The sequence below is a fragment of the Callorhinus ursinus genome, unplaced genomic scaffold (genome assembly GCF_003265705.2).
Source record: "Callorhinus ursinus isolate GAN/ISIS: 27379988/994484 unplaced genomic scaffold, GSC_fseal_2.0 scaffold13, whole genome shotgun sequence".
NCBI lineage: Eukaryota > Metazoa > Chordata > Mammalia > Carnivora > Otariidae > Callorhinus > Callorhinus ursinus.
In genome coordinates this window covers 12,977,076-12,991,037 of record NW_027397075.1, presented here as the reverse complement: position 1 = coordinate 12,991,037, position 13,962 = coordinate 12,977,076, and the positions used below count along the sequence as shown (strand labels likewise).

The 13,962-nt window shown below is 48.7% G+C and overlaps 1 protein-coding gene across 1 annotated transcript in view; it reads right to left on the bottom strand.

Annotated features, from left to right (window-relative positions):
* TRAP1 (TNF receptor associated protein 1) overlaps positions 1-9,489 on the bottom strand; it is a 57,142-nt gene extending 47,653 nt beyond the window's left edge. The window contains exon 1 of the mRNA XM_025859066.2: positions 9,343-9,489. Within this exon, the coding sequence (XP_025714851.1) occupies positions 9,343-9,418 (76 nt within the window). The 5' untranslated portion in view covers positions 9,419-9,489. The remainder of the gene's footprint in view (positions 1-9,342) is intronic.
* Between the last annotated feature and the right edge of the window lie 4,473 nt (positions 9,490-13,962).

The window sequence follows — 13,962 nt, the reverse complement described above, 5'->3', positions numbered from 1 at the left end:
GCTCCCTGCTCAGCTGGGAAGCCTGTTTCTCCGTCTCCCTCTGCTCCCCTCCGCCCCCGCTTGAGCTCTCTTAAAAAACAAAACAAAAAACACTCTTACATAAAATCAGTCACTCCTCAAGACCCCAATGCAGCTCTTTCTGCCCACGGGTCCTGTCCCCATGCTTTAATAAAACCACCATTTTGCACCAAAGACATCTCAAGAATCCTTTCTTGGCCACTGGCTCCGGACCTCAACACTCCAAAGTACATCATTATCACCTATGGTTTTTATTCCAGCCACCAGAGTGGGTATGAAGTCACACCACACTGTTGTTTTGATTTGCCTTTCCTACCAATAATGATCATCTTGACATCTTTTTCTCTAATGACTTAAGGGGAAATGCTTTCTAAACAAAATACATAACCCACAAACCATAAATTTATGGAGCACAAAATAATTAAATAGAATAAATCATAAAAGTTCTCATCACATGGGGGCCAGGTGGCCCAGTGAACAGAGCATGCAACTCTTGTGAGTCTGAGCCCCACACTGGGTATAGAGATTACTTAAAAATATATAAATATTTTAAAAATTAAAGTAAAAATAAATAAAATTTAATTTTAAAAATACATACATGGGGGCGCCTGGATGGTGCCGTCAGTAGAGTGTGCGACTCTTGACCTCAGGGTTGTGAGTTCCTGCCCCACACTGGGGATAAAGCTTAAAATATATAGATAGATCGATCGATCTATATACATAGGGGTGCCTGGGTGGCTCAGTCGTTAAGCATCTGCCTTCGGCTTGGGTCATGATCCCAGGGCCCTGGGATCGAGCCCCTTATCAGGCTCCCTGCTCCGCAGGAGGTCTGCTTCTCCCTCTCCCACTCCCCCTGCTTCTGTTCCCTCTCTCGCTGTGTGTCTCTGTCAAATACATAAATAAAATCTTTAAAATACACACACACACACACACACACGGACAACTAAAAATAAGCATGCTACCAAAAAAAAAAAAATTAAAGTCAGCAGGCAAACAGCACAAGGCCAGCTTCCTTAACACTTTAAAAGGTCACTTATAGGTCTGTAACAAAAAGGCCAAGAGCTTAACAGAAAAAAGGCAATTCCCTAAAAGAGAAACATCAATGGCTCTGAATCAGAGAAGATGCTTGACCACACTCAAGACTAAAGAAATGCTTGTGAAAACAAGACAGCATTTTCACTGTCAGACTGACAACTAACACTAGGTTCACGCTGGTGAAGGTGTGAGACTCGGATGGCGGTGCGGCCTGTGATTTAAGCAAATGTGGAAACAGGAAAGGGCTGAGTGAGGGGCGCCCACACAGGGGACAGCACAGCTCAAGCAGGGACAGGAAACGGACCCCGAGACGCATTGCAGGAAGGGTGGGGGAGGCCTGACCACATGCCTGGTGCAGCGCAGCTTCTCCCGCCTAAGGGACCTGGGTGTGCACCCCCATGTCACCACAGGGGCTTTCTCTGGCACTGCTGCGCACTAAGGGCGGAAGGAGATTTTTTTTTTCCACCATACCAACTGGTTCTGAAAGACAGCCCTACTTTCTCAGTAACAAAAACTTGGAAGGATTTTCCTCAGAAAACTTCCGTAACATTAGCCTTTACTCTGAACTCAATGCCCAGTCTTACCCATCAGCCAAATCTCAATCTGAGACTCACACTAAGACGGAAGAAGCACACCTCTGCCCTGACTGCTCTCAAAAGCACCCCCAGCACTGGCCCAGGGCTTCTAGCTGTCCCCGAAGTATGCCAGACCACTCCTGCCTCAGGACCCTGGCACGGGCTGCTGCCTTGGCGTGAGCCGCCCTTCCCCAGCCACCTCCCCACTCTTCCAGGCCGTGCTTAATGCTACCTTCCACAGGAAGCCTTCCCTGCCCACTCTATCAGGATCCCCCTCCTGCTTTGGTTTCTTCATGGGGCTTGGCACCCAACATTCACACTGCATTTATTTATCTGCACCCCAGCACCACGGAGGGCCAGGATTCTTGTCTGCTTTGTCCCCGGGGCAGCACCTAGCACCAGAGCAGTATCAGGCACCAAGGAGGCAGCTGAGATGATTAATGAACTGCTAGCACTACACCATGTGGGAGATGTCCCGGACAGTCCCGCATCCGTCTTTCCCATGATAATGCTAGAGTCAGAGCAGGCCCTCAATAAACATGTGGTAATTTTCTCAGAAGGCACGGACACGTAACTCAAAGAGCTTCACCGACTGTAGATCTAGACAGGTGACCCACCAATCTTGGTGGCTGGTGTCAAAATCACTGAATGTGGGTTAAACCAGAATTTTTTTAAAAAAATGAAATGGAGGGGCACCTGGGTGACTCAGTCGGTGAAGCATCTGCCTTTGGCTCAGGTCATGATCCTGGAGTCCCGGGATCGAGCCCCAGGTCGGGAGCCTACTTCTCCCTCTCCCTCCGCCTGCTGCTCCCCCTGCTCGTGCTCTGTCAAATAAGTAAATAAAATCTTTTTTTAAAAAATATTTTATTTATTTCACAGAAAGAGAACAGCGAGAGAGGGAACACAAGCAGGGGGAGTGGGAGAGGGAGAAGCAGGCTTCCCGCCGAGCAGGGAGCCCGATGCGGGGCTCGATCCCACGACCCTGAGATCATGACCTGAGCTGAAGGCAGACACTTAAGTGACTGAGCCGCCCAGGCGCCCCAGTAAATAAAATCTTAAAATAAATAAATGTTTTGGGTTCTGTAAAATATTTCTTTAAAAATAAGTTTGCTTTGTAAGTTTAAAATTCCATAAACTAAAGGTACTTTCAAATCAGTGAAAAGTAGAATTAATGCTCTCCCACAAAGTAGAAATACTATCCTGGAAAAACTGTAGTTCTTTACAATGTAGCCTCTAGCTTTTGCCCCAAACATCTCCAATTATTTTACCAGAGTTTTATGCCGATAACCATGAAATTCTCTGCTTTTCAGTAGTCAACCTGGACAGTTTCATTATTCAATTTCCACCGGATACCACAGGTTAGCTACTCACATCTGAAATCTGTCCGAACATTTGGTTTCTTAAATTCTGTAATTATGTCAGGTAACATTTGTTTTAAGTTCTTCAATGTTCTGAAGATTTTATTTACTTTAGAGAGAAAGAGCGAGAGCGAGCACACGCATGCATGCACGTGCAGGGGGAGGGACAAGAAGAGGGACAAGCAGATTCCAAGCTGAGCACAGAGCTGGATGCAGGGCTCTATCTCATGACCCTGAGATTCTGACGTGAGCCAAAATCAAGAGTTGGCTGCTTAACCGAGCCATCCAGGCACCCCAAGTTTTCCAATATTCTAGACAGAACGCTCCACCTTCTACTTACATACCAAATAAGGATTTATATTCCCTTGAAAATTTTTGACTTCTTACCTATGGCATTCTTGAACATTTTCACTGCTTCCTTCCTGTTCTAATCATTTATTTAGCTCTACCAAACTCTTACATCAACTCCCCAAATACAAAGAAACAAAACAACAAAAAAGGAGGGGCACCTCTTAAAAGAGTCAAAATATAGGACATAAAACCCACACCCCAAGTTTTAGTCACCCAAGACTATTCCTGTCCTCACTAACAGCCCCTCTTTCTTTTATTATTATTTTTTAAGACTTTATTTGACAAGAGCGAGCATACGCGCACAAGTAGGCAGAGAGGCAGGCCCAGGGAGAAGCAGGCTCCCCACTGAGCAGGGAGCCCGACAGGAGCTTGATCCCAGCACCTCAGGATTATGACCTGAGCCGAAGGCAGACGCTCAACAACTGAGCCGCCCCGGTGCCCCCCCACCATATTTCTCTTTTAAAAAAATCTGTCACTAACAGGTTTTATAATCTAGTTTCCCAGCCCACATCTGGAAATTGGCAGAGGAGGGAACATGGCCCCAGGGAGGCCTGGCCAGCTAAACAAGAGGAAAGGAGGCTAAAAACATAGCAACACTCAAGAAGCAGTTTCACTGTGGAGACACTTCATAGATGGGAGTCGTCCTACCCAGTGCCCCTCAAGGGCCTGTGTGTTAGCAGAGAAAACTGTAGATTAACATTCACAATGACTCTGAAAACATCAAAAGAAGGTTTAGTTATGTTCCATCTGATGTACCTCTTTTAGAAACACTTCTAATCATAATGACTAAAATGAAATGTTTTACTTCTTTAAAAGTAAGCTTCATGGAACATCCGCTCAGGTGCTCCAATTCTCCATAAATGCAAGAATACTGGTGAGTGTGAACCACAATGGGAATGCGCCACACTGGCTACCCGATACATCCAGTTCCACTAGAAGGACTGAGACCTTTCCATTTGTTAATAGGATTGCCATATAATCTTCTGGGTTTTTAAAATACTGTATTTTTTTTCTTTAAATGTTCTAATCACAGATTTTAATTATATAGCTGTTAAATAACTGAGCCACTCTTAAAATTAGTTAAGGCCATGACTCGGGTACACCTGAATTCAATTTACCTGATCTGTGGGCATTCACCCAGTGGAAAAGCAGGTGGGGATGATGCCCAAGTAGATAGTGGTTCTCTAAGCTACAACTTTCATGGTCTGTGATTCCTAGTGGCTTTAGCAGCCATACCAGAAATGAACACCCCAAAATCTATCTTCACTAAATGTTTCCTTTGTAGAGTAAGCAAACAGCAGCTTCCTAGTAAAAACTGAGTCTTCTGTATCCAGACTGAGCAAGACTGTATTTAAGAAAAATTCTAGGGGCACCTGGGTGGCTGTCATTAAGTGTCTGCCTTTGGCTCAGGTTATGATCCCGGGGTCCTGGGATCGAGCCCCACGTTGGGAGCCTGCTTTTCCCTCTCCCTCTGCTGTTCCCCCGCTTGTGCTCTCTGTCAAATAAATAAAATCTTAAAAAAAGAAAAATTCTAGCTGGCTACGTTGAGGGCACCACAAATGCAATTCAAGAACATCCTCTGGCTTTGAACTAAAACATTTCACTGGAGTGTGAACTGGATACACTTTGCTAATGCCCAGTATTTTGGTTTGAGAGAGCGACCACCACCACTGCCTCAGTAAGTCTCCCTACAGAAATCACCTTTATTACCTGGGAATGGACTTTGGGGGCAGAGGTGGGAAATGTTTGTTTTCTCTTCAATCCAACTCCCACGCACCCCCCCACCTCCCGGCCCTTCAAGCAGCATTTGTCTCAACGCACAAGGGCAGCAAACATTTAGATTTTTTTTTTTATTTTTGGCCTTAATTCTGGGCAACTACTCACCTAGTAACTAATAAGGCCTTTGCTAACCTATTACATTTGGGTTGGTTTGATCTTCTACAGATGACTCGGCCCCTCTGGTCCTAACCCAGTGCCTCTTGGGCAGCCGGCCACACTATACACCCTTTGCCCATGTGCCTCGCTGGTGCTGACCAAGGCCCCAGCACTGGTTTACAGAGGCGGCAACGCCATTGAGGATCTAAGCAGTTAAGGATCAAACCTGTTATCATTATTTTATGTTAGCAACAGGAATAGCTGTTTCACGGAGAATGAAATCTGCCCACAAGTGCTGCTCCACTCATCCTGCAGAGAGCCTGGGAACACCTGAATTTGCATCAATTCTCATGATGGCTGTAACACAAGAGGTATGAGCGCATGAATTAAACAGTATGGGCCTCCAAACAAAGTGAGAGCAGGAGGAGGAAGCAAAATAAATAAACAAAAGGATAAAAGCAGTAAATATGAGACTGCCTGCACAGGGTCTGGGTGGGGTTCGTTTGGGGAAATAAACCTGCAATGCTGGAGCCCTACAACAAAGCGGGGGAACCCTGCTCTTCTGACTTTTCTGGTGCTTGGAGCAGACTCCTCACCCCTTCCAAGTCTCACTTCTAAGCCAGAAAAGTCCAGAAAGGGTTCCAGCTTGCAGAGATTGGAAAAGGCAGAAGACACTAACTCAAGGCCCAAGCAGTCCTACGGCAGCTGCCTCAAGATGGGGTCCTGGCGATGCCAACAGTGAGAACGGTGTCCTCGAGAGTAGGACACAGAGCTCAGGCTGTGGTGTCAAGGCAGTTACACGGGCACGTGAAATGACCAACCCACCACCCTCCCCACCTTACAACACAATCATCTGCTTTGGGAAACCAAGCCTATTGCTGATTTTTCAGGCTCACTGTCTCTTCTTCGGGAGGTGGCTTTCTTATTTGTCGCCGGCAAATCCATTACTTCTGCTACTTGTCAGAACTGGTGGAAAGGTTTGATGGCAGTTTACATTTTTACTATGAACATTACATTTTCCACATTACCCAGGTTCTAATAGCCCTACTCCTTATAATTACCTTCTACCAGTGGAAGGAATTACTCAATGGTTCTCAACCACCAGATTCACCAGGGACAACACTGTCTGTAATCAGTCACCCACCTGGTCCTGAGAGCATTCAGAAAATCAGGTGTGTGGACCTCACAGTGCCTGCAGCTGGGTTCCCCAAACACTGGCCCACGTCTGGCACTGTGACTATCCTGATATTACAGAAAATGGCCCACAAATTTACATCTAACAGAAGAGAAAGGACGTAATTTTCAGCCTCCTTCACCCTCACTCCCATATATTCCCATTTCTTGTCAAACCCAATCATTCAGTAGTGCCTCCTACCCTGCAGCTGGTGCTTTCAAGACTGGGCCCATAACCCTCTCTTCTATGAGAGCCAAACAAGCAATCATCCATATGTTTCTGCGCTCCCTGACTGGCCACACAGGCCTCCAATATGGCCCAGTACACTGCCTGGAAAACACATGCTCCCACTTAACGTATGACCCCAACGGCAGGGTCACGTCATCTTTGAAGTCCCAGAGAACATTCAAAATATTTTTATTATTTTTTAAAAAGTAATCTCTACACCCAACATGGGGCTCAAAGATCAACAGTTGCATGCCCTTCTGACTAAGCCAGCCAGGTGCCGCTCAAAATATATCTGCTGAATAAACTAAGTAACGAACAAAAATGAAAACTAAAAAGTCCAAAAGTTGAGACTGTTCCACACTTCACAGAGCAGGTGGGAAGGACTGGGATGGTGACAAAGTCAGACTCTCAGATGTGACGCCAAGCACATGCTAACATTTAGCAACACTTTCCCAACAACAGAGAAAAAAAAATACAGGTGAATTCTGAATTTTCTGTAGGGGTGATTTCACTTATTCTTTTCCCCCATTGTATAAGATACATATTTTCTAGGCTAAACTCACCCATCCCTCAGTCCCTCCAAACAACTGTACCTTCATGACTGCCCACACAGGTGGGTATCAAGGGCATCTGCAATACGTCACACTTCCAAGAACAGGTTCTCGATCTTAGATTCAAACAAAAGACTGCACAGAGCACTGTGACGGAAGTTCAGAGGGAGAGGACGCAGAATATTAAGGGAAAGAGTTAAAAAAAAAAGAGAGAAAAACTGGGCTGAAAACTGGTGTGTCTTCCTAGTGGAAGAGATACTGCATGGTACAAAGAATGAATTACAACACACGTGGCTGGAACATCTTAGAACATGAACAAAAAGAGAAAAAAACCTTAACCTCCACAGAAAGGTAAAAAAAAAGCTACAAAAGAAAATGAAATTGATATGACTGCTCATCTGTAACACAGATGCTAGAAAACAGCAGAGCAATATCCTCATTCTTCAAAGGAAAATTATTTTGATCTGGAATACAATACCCAGGCAACCTACTATACAGGTATGGGGGCAAAATAAAATCTTTTAGACATGGCAGGGCTTAGAAAATTCACAACCCAGAGACTTCTGCAAAACTAACACACGGGTATACTCTCATATGACAGGAAATAAATCCATTAAGGAAGGAAGACGGTGGGTACAAGCAAAAGTATAAAACTTACAGTTGTCTTATCGGTTAACACATGTTATTTTTAAAAATTATTGTTTAAAAAAAAAACACTACACGAAAATATAAAACTCAGGTAATAGAAAAAGTGTAGGATGGGGCGCGTGGGTGGCTCAGTAGGTTAAGCGTCTGCCTTCAGCTCAGGTCATGATCCCAGGCTGGGCTCTCTGCTCAGCGGGAAGCCTGCTTCTCCCTCTCCCTCTGCTGCTCCCCCTGCTTGTGCTCCCTCTTTCTCTGAGTCAAATAAATAAATAAAATCTTGAAAAAAAAAATACAGGAGACGTGAAAAAGAAATTCATAGAAGATACCTCAACGGCCATTAAACAAATGAAAACATTCTTTCTCACTACTATCCATGGAGGAAATGCCTTGATAGAGGTAGTCTCATTCCCTGCTAATGGGACTATAAACCGATAAAGCCTTCCTGGACAGCAATTTGACAGGCGGGGATACTCACCACTATACTAACGAGGAGGACCCTGGACAGCAATTTGGCAATGTCAGCTAACATTTCAAATATGCACAGACTCTGAACCATCAATTCTAAAACTCGGATTCTGAAATTCTAAAGAAATGCCGTACACGTGCCCAAAGATTTAAATATTCGCCCATTCTACGCAACAATGTAGACAAAAACAAAAAACCCTGGAAAATTATGTCCAATAGGATTCGGCTAAGTAAATGACTATACGTCCACAATACAGGACACTATGCAACCACTGGAAAGCCACAGACCGGGGTTAGTGACACAAGATGTGTAAGCTTTGCAGAGAACGTTAAAAACAATTCAGGAGCAAACTGCATTTATGGGTTAGGACTTTTCACATAAAAACAGACATCTGTCCACGTGTGTGTAACAATGTGTGCAGAGCCTGGAAGGAACGCTAAGACGTTCACCCCTGGTTTCTTCCGAGGGGAGAGTAAGAAAGCAGTTATGGTTATTCTTTTTTTTTTTGCCCTAACATTTATTTGAGCACCTACCAATTTCAGGTCCTGGGAATACGGGGGTCAAGAACCCAGAGTCCAGGGGCTGCACGAGGGCAGAGGCGGTTCTGCCTGGTTCGTGGCTGTGTCCCGCGCGAAGTGGGCACTCAGTGTTGTGCCGAAGGATGCAGAGCAAGTGGCTTCTGCATCACCGCGGTATAACACAACTTGGGGGAGGGGAGCAATAAAATCGCCATGAAGGTGCTTAAGTGATCACCCAGGTGAAGTCCGTTCCCACTCGCCGTAACTGCCGTCGGATGCAGGAGCGAGGAGCCCTCGGCCCCTCCGCCTCAAACCGAGCCGGAGGTCTCGACGGGGAGAAGGCCCTGCAGGAGTGCCGCGGGCCGGGGCTCAACCCCGCTACCTGACGGCGGGTGGGGGAGGAAACCCGGGCAGTCCGGCGACACCCGGACGCTCAGCGCTCGCCGCGTGTGTGGCACATAAATCTCACAAAACCTCTGTGCCTCCCAAGGAGGAGGAAGCGGGCTCGGGACCTGACGGGGTCCGCCCACCCACCCGGCCCCCCTCACCTCTCGGGGCAGCCGCCAGGGCCGGCGCCCGCAGGCTGCGACCCCACAGCAGCAACACCCGCAGCTCACGCGCCATGTCCTTCTTCCCCAGCAGCCGTGCAGCACGCGCAGCGGAGGCGGGGCGGGGCGGGGCCTTCCTCGGGCGCGGCGCGGTGACGTCACGGTGAGCGCAGGGCTGCCCGGCCCACTGCCTGCGCCGGAGAGTGGGCGGGGGGCCTGTGTGGCGCGGGCACCGCTGGCCCGCGCGGAGACAGTCGGACCTGAGGGCGTGCCCTCCGTGACCTTGTGTCGCGTTGTCAAAGGCGACGGACCGAGCGCGCTGTCCGCCAGCTGGGCCTCACTTCGCGCATCCCTAGAACGAGGCTGCCGTTCGCAGGCACCCGGAGGGTGTGAAAAGGCAGCGCCCAGGCGGAGGTTGTTGCCGTCCCCGTGCCATCGGCCCGACCGAGGCGGGCGGAGAAGGGGAAGGACGGACTTCAGGCCGGCCTGTGTCCACTCCTAAGCGCGAACGCAGGAGCCGCCCCCACCAGCAGGACTGGGCTTATTCCTTCCTTGTTTCCCGCCCTGCTGGAGGTGAGGCTGAGGTTGAGAACCACCACTCCTTTTCTTTTAATTAAAATAAATTTTTCTAAATTGAAGTATGGTTGACACACAAAGATTAGTTCCAGATGTGGAATGTCGTGATTCAGCAGCGCCGCACCTTGTGCCGCGCCCACCCCCGGTGTAGCTGCTGTGGGTCATCCCGCAACCCTCGGCCAGTGACTGCAGTCGCTGTGCGGTGCAGCTCCTGCCCCAGTCAACGCCCTTTCTCGCCCAGTGCTACGCCGCGCAACGTGCAGGTTCTCTGACGCCGCCTGAAGCGAGGCCCCGGCGGCCCCCGCCCGCAGATGATTCTGAGGCTCGCTGGAGACTCGCTGCCACAGAAAAAAAACCTGCAAAAACGGAGGTGCTTGAGATTTGACCAGAGTTGCAAAGTACAAAAGTCAGGAGAGGGTCCGCCTGGAGCCAGGACACAGTCGGGGCATTGGGAGGGGCACTTCTGGGGCTCTTCCAGGTGGAAGGTGTGAAGGATGAGCCCCACGTGCCAGGCTTTAGCAGTTGAGAAGAATGTCAAGGAGGTGGGCGGACTTGGCTGGAAGAGCAGTTCTCTGGTGTTGGAAGAAGACTCCAGCAACCTCCTCACTGGCCCCCAAGGCAGCTGGATCATACACTTAGCAGTTACCGTCCTCTAGTGCCTCCCCTCTAGTGCACACTTAGAATCGATTGCAAACCCCTTGGCCTCCAGGCCCTGTACAACCTGACACCTGCCTCTCCCCCCCCCCCCCCACCACGCTCCAGACACACAGAGCCTGTCCCAGGCCGAGCCGGTCCAGTGTGTCACTGCAGCTGCTCTGGGGGAACTGAGGGGTCTCAGCCTCATGTTGCATTTGTTGTGCACCCAGGAAATCCTCCCTTTTGTAAGAGCCAACACAGTGGTCTATGGGGCAATAGATCTAGGCTGAGAAGCCCTTTTATTTCAGGAAGGGGAAGTGGTATTTGGCAAAGGGAAGAGCAAAACCTACACTTCACTTAAGGATGGGGGGGCATCTTGGGGCGCCCGGGTGGCTCAGTTGGTTAAGTGTCTGCCTTCGGCTCAGGTTGTGATCCCAGGGTCCTGGGATCCAGCCCGGCATCGGGCTCCTTGCTCAGCAGGGAGTCTGCTTCTATCCCTCGCCCCCACCCCCCGCTTGTGCTCTCTCTGTCAAATAAATAAATCTTAAAAAAAAAAAAGGATGGGGGCATCTTGTGTCAACTATCCTTCAATAAAAGATAAGGGGCGCCTGTGTGGCTCAGTTGTTAAGGGTCTGCATTCGGCTTAGGTCATGATCCCAGGGTCCTGGGATTGAGCCCCTCATCCGGCTGCCTGCTGTGCAGGAAGCTTGCTTCTCCCTCTCCCACTCCCACTCCCCCTGCTTGTGTTCTCTCTCTCGCTGTGTCTGTGCCTGTCAAAAAAATAAAATCTTTAAAAATAAATAAAAGATAAAATTTAAATTAAAAATTTTTTAAAAATGACAGGCAGGATCCAGGCTCTGTGAAAGGCAAACACACCAGGTTTCAGACACACTTAACAGCACCTCCTGTCCTCTCAGCCTGTGGACTGACTTCAGACATCCTCAGATATTCGAGAAACCAGTCTCTGGTACCTCGGGGAACTGTGGCTTTTTAAGATGCTTAGGGATCCAAACCAAGTCTTGAGGGGGCCTGGGCAGATTTCAGCCCCTATGCATACAAGGAAAATGGAAGAAGAAAAAAAAAATGATTAGATGAACATGTACAAGTTGAACTGATGGAGGCTGGCAGGGACTTGCTTGGGGAGAGCAGAGAGAGAAGCAGAGGAGGAGAGGGCTCCTGGGTCTCCTGACCACCACTGTAGCCTCTACGAGGCTGCCCGCTCCTTCTCCAGAAATCACTGCCTTCCCCTGGAGTGAGCTCTAAAATAAATAAAACCTTTAAAAAATTATTACGATGGTAATCTTTATGTTATGTATATTGCCTTCTGGAAAGGAAAAACAAATATGTCTCCCTTTATCTTCCTTTCTTTGTTCGAGGCACCAACTTCTGGGTGAGTTTCTCCCCTCCTCGGGCAGCATCCTGGGAGTTCCCAGAGGAGGAAAAGCTCGTGGCTATAGGGTACTTTTTGGCCTGGAAAGGGCCCAGGGATGATGGGATTTTCTTCCAATTTCATAAACCCTTGAATAAGGCACCTTAATTTTTGAAGCTCAAAAAATAGGGGTATTGGGGCGTCTGGCTAGCTCAGTCAGTGGAGCATGTGACTATTTGATCTCGGGGTGTAGGTTTGAGCCCCATGTCGGGTGTAGAGATTACTTAAAAATAAAATATATTTTTTGAACAGTTGAGGGCAGGTATTGAGGAGAGACTAGGCAGTCCTGCAGATGCCAGGTGTTGTCTGAAAGCTAAGCTGTTACTGTTAGTAACTATGCTGTTACTGTTACTGTTGGTGTTCAGGCCTCAGGAACAAGGATGCCCCCCAACCCCTAGCACAAGGGGACCTGTACAGACCCCCTTTGGGACAACAGCAGCTGCAGTTTGGAGGCTGTGACCACAGCTTCAAGGGCACTAATTCTTCTGGGCTTTCAGAGGTGCCAAAACGTTCAAATTAGGAGAAGCATCTAATGGCCTGGTGGTGCCAGCTCAGGGTTTTGGGTGATTCTTAAAGTCCTTTTCATCCTTTGCAGGACTTCCATGTCAACTCAGGATGGGTCAGAACTCAGAGACTGAGTATTTGCTGATTCACTTGACACCCATCCCAGTATGCTGAATTCAGACCCCTGCCCATGGCAACACTAGGTCTGGCGGCAACCCAGGCCCTGACCCCTCCTTGCACACATGCTAATGGTGGGACATGGCCAGAAGCAAGACCTATGGCCCTCTGTGGAGGCAGGTGCAGCCACTTGGGACCTGGTCTGGAACTTACTAGAACACTTCTCATTTCAGTGGGTGGGTGAGTGACTCTGAAGCTTTTTCTCCAAATGTGGGTGACTCTGAAGCTTTTTCTCCAAATGACTCCTTCTGCTTTGTCAGTGTCTTATTTTTTTTTTTAAGATTTTATTGTTTGAGAGCGAGAGAGCACAAGCAAGGGGAGGGGCAGAGGGAGCGAGAGAGAAGCGGACTCCCCGCTGAGCAGGGCTAAATCCCAGGACCCTGATATCATGAACTGAGCCAAAGGCAGACACTTAACCGAGCCACCCAGGTACCCCTGTCGGTGTCCACTTTTTATTCCACCATCAAGGACACTGGAAATGTCCCAGATTGAATCCACAGACCCCCAAACTTTCAGGAGAGTGAACCCAAGGCCTTTGTCCCTTTTCATGATTTGTGGCATTGGCATTTTGTCCAGGCCCTTTTAGGGGCTTCCTGGCCGTGCACTCACTGGGCTGCCCTTGGCAATCCCCTGCACCTGGTCTGTGTCCCCTGCAGGAGGAGCAGGGTGGGCCATTCTGCTGGGCTTCCAGCCTCCCTGCCCAGCACAATAAATGGAACAGAGCTGAGTCCACACAACCACAACGAATCACTGGCAGGGTCTTTTCTGAGCAAGTCTGGCTCAGGGAAAGGCAGGGTGGAGGAGGCAGCCACCTCCCCTGCTGCATTTATCCCCAGAAACTTCCACTGGGGGATACCACTTGGCGAACTAGCCTTGAGGGCATATTTTGAAAGATGCCTTCTGTCCTGCCAAAGCATTCAGGACATTTCTCCCCCAGCTTGTGGATGAGGTCATTATAGGCATTGGAATAAAAACATGTCCACCCAACTCAGAATCTACGGTGTCTATGGCTTGCGAGAAGGAAGACAAGTAAAAATGAGTTTGGTGTGAGAGACTCTCCTGTGTAGAGAAGCAATTCCATGCCGTGTATGGTTGGGAGCATGTGTGCATCTGGGCTCAGGCTTTGCACCTGTAATTCCTATAAGCCACCATTGTTACCCCGACACTTGTAGGGAGCAGAGAGGCCATCTGGGGAGGCTTCGCCAGCTGACAGCCCCTTTCCCTGCTCAGCATGGCTGCCTGGTAGCTGCAGGGCCCTCTCAACAGCTGTTCCGTGTCAGTGAGGTCCTGCCTCCCTT